At 43.3% G+C, this 9,034-nt stretch overlaps 1 protein-coding gene across 1 annotated transcript in view; it reads left to right on the top strand.

Annotated features, from left to right (window-relative positions):
- cckbra (cholecystokinin B receptor a) overlaps nt 1-9,034 on the top strand; it is a 49,983-nt gene that overhangs the window by 10,049 nt on the left and 30,900 nt on the right. Inside the window, exon 2 of the mRNA XM_008283133.1 lies at nt 6,678-6,926. Coding sequence (XP_008281355.1) covers nt 6,678-6,926 — 249 coding nt within the window. The remainder of the gene's footprint in view (nt 1-6,677; nt 6,927-9,034) is intronic.

The raw sequence follows: 9,034 nt of genomic DNA, 5'->3' as shown, positions 1-9,034 counted from the left end.
TTGTGAAAACTCGATGGTTATTGGTTAAGCCCTCTCTCATGAGGTTTACACTGGGACCCATGGGATTCCAGTCCCAGTGCAGTCCTCTATTCCTATACACCTTAATCCTCACTAGGGCCGTGGGGGCGGAGTCTATCCCAGCTGACTAAGGCCTTGTCTACACGTAGCAGGGTTTTTGTAAAATAGAATATCCTGCCTCCTCCGTCTAGAAAAAAACTGACCACCTCGTTTTTAGAAAAAAAATTCATCCACACCTAACTGCATAACTGTGTTGTTAAGCACATTCATATTGTATGTGAGGATGTAATAACCCCGACGACGGGAGCGACGACCGGGACATACGGAAATCGTCACGCCATTCCTTCGGGAGCACGATTTCCATCTCAAAGTTCTCCCACCAGCTGGCAGCGCGTCCCGGTCTGACCCAAAACCACCATCGGTGTCTTTGACCTTTCACAGAGAACGTGCCTCGGACCTGGAATGGCAAGGTGGCGGAAAATAACCGTCCTTAACGCCGTCCTTCGCCTGTGTTCTTGTATGTATAGCGGTATCTGGACCTGGACCAGAGACTACACAGGTCTGAGGGCGTCCACGCTGTTTCCAAATGTAAACACAGGTCACGTATGTGATGTTAGAACATATTTTGTCGCAGGCAGTGACGTTTTGAAACCTACAACCCGGTTATTGACGTCCACATGCAGACGCATGGATTCGCAGGTCTTCACTTTGGTCGGAGGTTTTTGAAAGAATCGTTTTTAAAGCCGTAAATCTGCGTTTTCGTGTGGATGACAGGACGAATCGTAGAAAAACCCGTGCTACGTGTTAGAATCACCAATTAACCTCAGCATGTTTTTGGAGGAAGCCGGAGAACCCGGAGAGAACCCACGCTGCACGGGGAGAACATGGAGACTCCACACAGAAAGATCCCGGGTGTCCTCACCGGGACGTGAACCGGCGACCTTCCTGCTGTGAGGCAACAGCGCTAACCAAAACCCCCTCTACTCCTTGCTAATAACAAATACTAAATTCACACTGAAGTGCACTTGTTTCAATGGAAAACGAGGAACTGCAGCTTCCACACATCATGCAGGAGAGCTTAAACGCATGCAGGACTGATTAATGCGGTAATTGATGGACATTATGTTAATCACCTCATTTAATGCTTCATAAATATGCTAAGTCATTCAGTCTGGCAAACATTTACTTAAAGTTCATTTCAGACTTTGAAATGGAGTTTTGTAAAAGTTGCAACTCAAGGTTCACCTGTTGTTGATTTACCTTCACTGGTTGTTTTCTCTGGGTAGTATTTATGTAAATGAACCATCTCAGAACAGGAACTTTGAAGGTTCCTCTTTAGGGGTTGAGAAATTTGTGAATTTTCCCTAATTTCTGAAAATTGTCGAGTCAAATAATCAGATCAACGAGTCCCTAAAATAACGCTTTTAAAACAAGCGTTGACAGCTTGTTTTTAACAGTGTTTAGTGACGGACTCCCCCGACTTCAGAACTCATTTCCTGACTCCTGTCTGCTCCTCGTCAGCTTCACCTTCCTGCTCACTCGTAATTAGGAGGAACACGAGGTTTGGACCGAGCCGAAAGTCGTCTCTGACAATCCGAAGCATTTCATCATCTCACCGGGGCTTTCTGCCTCGTGGCAAGGTTGTGATTAAAGCGGCGGTTCAGAAGTGCAGCTCTATTTCTGAAATATCACCTCTGAGTTCATTACTGATTATTATTTTTGATCTTTGTGGTTTATTCATGATGAGATCCAGCCCCCTTTTTGCTCCACAGCGCCGGGTAACTGACAGCGCTTCCAAACGGCCTGCTGTGCCTGTGAAGTTGTGCTCATTCTACAGATAAGGCAAAGTGAAGTGATGTGCTGAAACTTCAATGAACCCTGTGGAGAAACACAATCACTGTTTGCAATGCGGCAGCCAAACAGAGCGAGCAAGGGTTAAATTAACAGACGCTGTGCCGATCTCTGGGCTCTGGTTCACGTCTGAAACGTTCCACATCAACAACTGCTGCTGCTGCTGCTGTATATGTGCATCTCAGAGGTGAACGGCATCCTTTATCTGTGATGTATTTATAGATTCCCGTGGATTCGAACGCAGCTGTCATGCTTGAGGGAGTCGAAGGAAGCAAAGCGAATTGTCCTGCAGTCATTAGGGTCGGGGGAGCCGACATGCCGCTGGTGCTCAATGAATAGATAATTCCATTTTCACTCGGCTACTTGACTACAAAAACTCCAACACAATAGCGGCTGCCGAGCCAGTGGGAGCTCCCTGCTCGGTGTTGGTGCTGGGATTCCCACCAGGCAGCCTGATTGTGTATGGCTCACGTGCCTCCACTGTGGAGTTCCAACTCTCGTCGGTTGCATCTTTCAGCGACTGGAACGCAGCAGATGTTTCTTACATGAGCTCGGCCACGATGTCAGTCGTCAGCGGACGAAACTCAAAATGCCATCAGAGGGTTTCAAAACAATCACTCATATTTGCAGTCGAGGGTTTTTCTCAGGCTGCCGAGGTGGTTAGCATGCAGCCTGCAGCGTTGCCGCTCCTAATCCACAGCTCGGCCCGATGCTATCATCAGTGTTTGCTTCCTCTAGAGTTTACCCAGGAAAAGTGAAACTTCACTTTGATATTGGCTTTGGCCTCAAACGCTTCCTCAACAGTTTTATCTGTATTTCAGACAAACTGCATTTTTTTTCTGAAAGGGAAAAATGCCATTTCACTTTCCTATTTACCTTCGATAACATTAATGTAGATTAGCTCTGCAAGTTGTAAAACCAATTACATGTGAGGCTGGAACGTACAAACAGCATCAGATAAAACGTTTCTTATCACGCTACACATGCGGCACAAACTCACAAGGCACAACTCTATCACGCAGTATTAATGCAAGTTAATAAAGTATTAATACCATTAGGAGTGTCCCCTTATAGTAGCAGTAACGATGATATTCAGGAGATGAAAAGCTGACTGATCTTGTTCATAATACACATGTGATAATATCGTGAATAATTCAGCGGCAGAAGCTCTCTGGTTGACACACCAACATACAACATCCTCTCCACTCACATACTGTCATGGAAAGAAGGATCAGACCACCTAGTTTTCTTCTATTTCCACTACAGGAACATTTGTTTGGACAAATATAATGACAACAACAAAAAAAAGCTCCTAAGAGTTTAGTTTCAGAGCTGATATCTAGACATGTTCCACGTTCTCCTTGATAATAACCCAAATCACTGAAGTTCTTACATCAGTAGCTGCGGCATTGTGCTGCCAATTCATTCACTATTGGAAACAACAGTCATCGTCTCCTCACAGCAGCCTACACACTGGAAAGTTTTGCTCAAGATTTGGATCACACATTAAGACAAGCCGCTTGGATCTTACACTGAATTAGTCATTTCAGATAACAATGTCAGCCTCCCTGTCTTGCGGCGGTACCGGTACTCTGAGCTCAGCAACACTCAAGACTGTGACGGACTTTAAAGAAATACAAAGAAGCTCGAAAGCTGTTGAGCCAAAGTGGTTTCCAGCATAGAAATAAGATCGCAACTGTGAGATTACCAAACAAGTTTAAATATTAAGGTTAAGGTTCATTTACCGTCAATTCCAGACTACTGAGCACCTGAATATAAGCCACACCCACTAACTTTACAACAGGAAACAAGTTTTGTGCTGCAGGTGTCCACGTTGTAACAGGAGATATTTACGCAGAAAGATTTTTTAAACTTTTAATTAAATACGTACCGGTAACAAACACAAATGCTTTTTTCCAAACAGCGCCTGTAACACGGCCGGTTAAGAAAATAAAAACTACAGCAGCTACCAGGAGAAGTCACTGATCGCTATCTTCATCTTCCTCCTGCATTAAACCACTAAAGTCGTCTTCTTCAGCCTCAGAGCTACTTCATCACACACTTCCTCAGTCTCTCTGTCGTTGTCGCTCTCGATGTCATTTTTGTCTTGAGGCAAATATGTAAAACTCCATAAACTACCTGCGTCATTATTTAAGCCGCAGTGTTGAAAGCTTGTGAAAGAAGTAGCGGAGGAATTTTAAAATTTCTGGTAAAAACCTACAAAACACAGATGACCCCCGATGCCTTTAATGTTCAGGTTAAGAACCGACAATATTATGCACTTTTATGAATTAACTGACTAATTAAAAATTTAAGCTAATATTTATGGAAAACTAGATTAAACATGTTGCAGACAGTGGCGAGAAGAACTACTTCCTGCAGAACCGGGCTCAGGCTGGGCAGCCGTCTGCTGCGACTGGTTGGGCTGAGTTCAAACAGACGTAACAGCAAATCAGACCCACTCTCTGATCCACGTTTCCTCGTATTTCACGGGTTTCAGACACACTGGGGAGATGTATTAAGTTCAAAACGATGATAAACTGGATTCTGCAGTAGGTGGCCCCTCACATTTTTTAATCTTGTATCAAGACCAAGAAACCAAATGATAAATTCTCTCAGTATTGTGTGATTATCATGTTTCAAATATTTATTTTAGAAATTTTGCAAGCATTAAAATTCAAGCTAGTGGGAGGACGAGGTAAAATTGTGAAAATAAAAATAGCCTTCTACTGAATCATTATGAGGCGGTTTATTTGGCGCAGCGTCCGCTGTGGCACGAACATGCATTCTGAAGCCCACATGGAGGCTTTGTGTCCTCCCTCCACTCCTCATGAGCAGCGCTTGCCTCTAAGGTGATGTGTGGCGCTCTGTCTGCAGGCTCTGCTGCAGACCTTTAGACTTCTCCCATGTCTCTGTCTTTAATCAGAGGACTCAGTCAGTGCTGCACATGGCCGGCCACGACCTTGTCCTGTCAGATAGTCTCATTCTCAAGCCGACTCGCTGTGACAGGTCAGTGTGTGAGTGAAGGGAGCATCCCAAAATCCCCGTGGCCGGGCCGCCCTGCTCGCCTGATGCTCAGCTGTATGGCAGCGCTGAAGGAAGGAAGTCTTATGAAACGCTTCCTGCAGAGGACCGGTCCATTCTGTGTTTGTCAGGTGAAACAAAATCAGGTCTCACTGTGCTCATGTTGCATCACATTCTGGTTGTTTTGCACCAGTTTGTGGTCGTATTGTCTGACTACTTTGCACATTTTTGTATTCTCCCTGCTGCTCTTTGTTGTTGCTTTTTGTCTGATTAGTAGTCTTTTTGTATCTCTTTGTAGTCTTTTTGTATCTTTGTAGTCTTTTTGTATCTTTGTAGCTGGCATTTGTAGGTATCCTGCATCTCAGTCTCACATCATTTGTGGAATTGTGTCTCTTTGAAGTCATTTTGCATCTTTTTGCAGAAAATTTCCATCTTCTTTGTCGACATTTTGTGTCTCTTCGTGGTCTTTTAGCATACATGATATTTTTGGAGTAATTTTGCGTATTTCTGTCTTTTTTTTCCAGATAATTTTGTCATTTGCATAATTTTGTGGCTATTTGTGGTCGTTTTGTATCCGTCTGTAGTTGTTTTGAATTCTTAATCATGGATCATTTGCAGAATTTTTCATCTCTTTATGTCATTTTGCATCTTTTGCTGACATTTTTTGTCTGTTACATTTTTTTCTCTCTGAACTCATTTTCTCTTTTTTGTTTATATTTTGTATCTTTTAAGTCGTTTTTTGAAGAAATGTTTGTCTCTGTAGTCTTTTTTCTGATATTTTGGATTATTTATTTATTTTTGGATCTCTTAATAATTCTGTTTCATCTGAGTAGACATGTCACTTCATAAAACACTTTAATCTGCCTGTTAACCTGCTCAGTAACCATCCATGACACTAATCATCCAACTGTCTACATGTCCAGCTGTCTACTGACTGGTGGGAGGCCAGATCCCAGTGGGCCCTGGTGCCACCCGTGGCCTCTCCTTTGGTCCTGCTCGATTCTATAAAAACTATTTCAATCACTTAATAACTTATTTGAATGAAAACACCAGAGAAGGATGTCGGTGATGCAGATAATAAAATAAATGGCCTGATTTTCATCTCGTTTTTCCATTTTATGTTGCCTTCCCAAGAGAACCACCTGACGCAGTCACCGATGATGATGTCGGCCGCCTTCATCTTTATCTCGCACATTATTACAATTATTGCTTTTGCTCACAGGAAACATATTGACACTAGAACAATTTAAGATGTTGATTATGTCAAGTGTGTCTCGTAATAGACTTTGCTGGTGTTTAATGCGTTCAGAGTCTTTATTTCCCAGATGAACAACCTGATTCAATCTGTTCTCTTCATGTATTCATGTCGCTATCTTTTGTTTTCTTCTGCGTCTTTTCATTTTATTATTTCACGTGTCAGTTACTATAGGAGTTGCTGGAATGACTCCAAAAAAAAGTACTGCTATTTGCATACAGATGAAGAAGTTGTTTTGGGATTCATTTAGTAGTTTGAATCAATTAACGCACTGATCTTCATCTTGAGTGTTTTATTTGTTCTTCCACTTGTTTACCACTGCTGCCGGTAACATTATACATCTCTTCCGCTCTCATGCCTCAAAGAAAAAGCATCTACACTCGCTCAGAGATTTTATTGGAACAAGTGGATGTCTTCTATTTGAGCGGACAGACAACATTCATTCAGTGTGTGCCTGGTAATTCACTTGTGCCAACATGCTTCCTTTCTATAACCGATAACGCCGTCTGTCCGTCTGTGTCTCTGTCAGAGATGGACTCGCTGCGCATCCTGCTCTACTCGCTCATCTTCCTGCTCAGCGTCTTCGGTAACCTGCTGATCATCGTGGTCCTGATGCTGAACAAGCGCATGCGGACCGTCACCAACTCCTTCCTGCTGTCGCTGGCGGTCAGCGACCTGATGATGGCCATCTTCTGCATGCCCTTCACCCTCATCCCCAACATCCTGGAGGACTTCATCTTCGGCGCCGCCATGTGCAAGATTGTCACGTACTTAATGGGTGAGCGTCGTTTTAGTGCACGGTCGAATCAAACAGCTGTTTTATGTGTTTTCTAAAGTCCTTCTCCATTGATCAGTTACATATCCAGGAGTTTAATTCCATGAAAAAAAGTCCTTTCATGCCTCAAAATGATGTGACACAGTTGCTCGAGCACACCAGCTCGCCTATGACTCTGTGTTCTTCACTCCTCAATGGTCAGATTAGAGTAGTTCAGACGTATGTGTTTGAACTAAAAGCTGATGCTGAGAAAGAACAGCGATGCTGAACCCTGCAAGTTAACGGGATTGGTTCATTCAGTTTGTCCAGTATTTAATATTTAGTTGTTTATTCCTGTACTACTTATATAGTTTGTTTTCAAAAGCGTTGCCGATTTCTTTAATTGTGTAAAATCTACACCACGTGGACATGCTAACAAGGTTAAACAAAACCTTTTTATTTTCATTGTACAGATTCTGTAAATAAGAGATGAACTGCCGTCCTTGGATCAGTTCTCTTGAGGAGTATTTTTAAATTCAGCTACACTAAAAGAAAAATATGCATTTCGCTCTCAGGCCAAGTTAAATATCTGCATCACACTCATGGCTGTATGCTAACTATGAAGCTACCTACTAGCTTAGCTTGTAAAACAGACAGGAAACAGCCTGGAGGTAACAAAAGCTAAAGCTAACTAAATATTGTTTTGTGTCTTGTTTTTTTTTTTTGTCACTTCAGGCAAGAAATAGTCCAGTACAAACACAAGAGATGAGAAAACGAGATACGGTGTTGACTTAGCGGTGCTGTTTCTAGTGTTTATGCTAAGCTAAGCTAACCAGCTTATGACTCCGGCTAAACATTAACCATGAGAGTAGCATCACAACTTCTTCATCTAGATTTGGACACGAAGGAGAGAAAACTGGTCGACTTGTTTTCATACCAATATTATGTTAATATTTATACGATATAATTTTCTGATGTGAAGCATCACACTGCTGCTGCGACACAACGTGGGCCACTTAAAGGACCAGCTCTTGATTACGTTGCACCAAATATCATAGATTTTAATGTGATATCTGCAGTGGATATCGCCTCCTAAATACGGAAGCACCAAAATATTTATATCAATCAGAATGACTACATGAGGCCAGTGTTGTGGTTGTTGTGCAACACAAGACAGAGCAGAGGAATCAGAAAACCAAAAGCTGCAGCGCTGAGGTGAAATCCTTTGAGTTTCATGGAATCATCCTGTTATTTCCAGCCATCAGCTCACAGGGACAGATGTGATCGTTCCTCTCATGAGCTGGTCAATGGGTGACCGGGCCGCTGTGAGGTTTATGGATCTAACACTGAAACCGGGCTTTTCACTGCGACTGGCAGCTGATCAGACGCTGCGCTCCGGCGTTTGAAGCCTGAAAATTGCTCCACATCTAAGTGGGGCCTGTCTTGCGGAGAGGCTTTTCTCCGGGCTTCATTTTGCCTGTCAGAGGGCAACCATTATGCTGAAAGTGCTGGAACAGTCACACGTCTTAGGGAGTGTGACTTAGCGATGAGCTGGCTCCCATCAGGCCAGAGTCAAGGTGCCACGTGAGGCCTGAGTCAGACCCGAGCACGAGAGACGGCAAAGAAACGGAGATCCGCCGCTGCAGCTCGTCTCTCCGCTTCACTTTCAGAGCTTCAGCGGCTGACAGCAGCTATTGAACAATGAGGTTCACAATCCTATTATTGTCTCAGAAATGTGATGCACCATCTGTGAGAAGCGGCTCGCAGAATCTCTTTTTCAATTACTGGGCTCTCTGAGCTGTGATACGGGGGAGGGCTGCCTCGGACTTTAAATACTAACTTTTTGTTTTCTTGGCCGCCTTGAATTGTTTTATGCTTATCGTGTCAGTCGAGGTAAGAAGTAGTAGAGCTGATAATGAATGACTGAAGTGACGAATCACTGGACGACTGGAAAACTGGCCTGAATGAATAATGAGCAGGATGTCCTCCACTGCAGATGTGATAAAAGTTCCTTCCTGACAGCAGCTACCTACAAGCTGCCAAAACACTTCACTGTCTGTACGATGAAACGATTCAGAACATCATTATTCCATATCTGAGCAGTTTTTGCTCCATTTTATACCAATTTGTGG

Source organism: Stegastes partitus, unplaced genomic scaffold, assembly GCF_000690725.1.
Source record: "Stegastes partitus isolate 25-593 unplaced genomic scaffold, Stegastes_partitus-1.0.2 Scaffold298, whole genome shotgun sequence".
In the NCBI taxonomy this organism is placed as follows: domain Eukaryota; kingdom Metazoa; phylum Chordata; class Actinopteri; family Pomacentridae; genus Stegastes; species Stegastes partitus.
The sequence above is the reverse complement of the archived record's forward strand: the minus strand, read 5'-3'. Positions and strand labels throughout refer to the sequence as shown.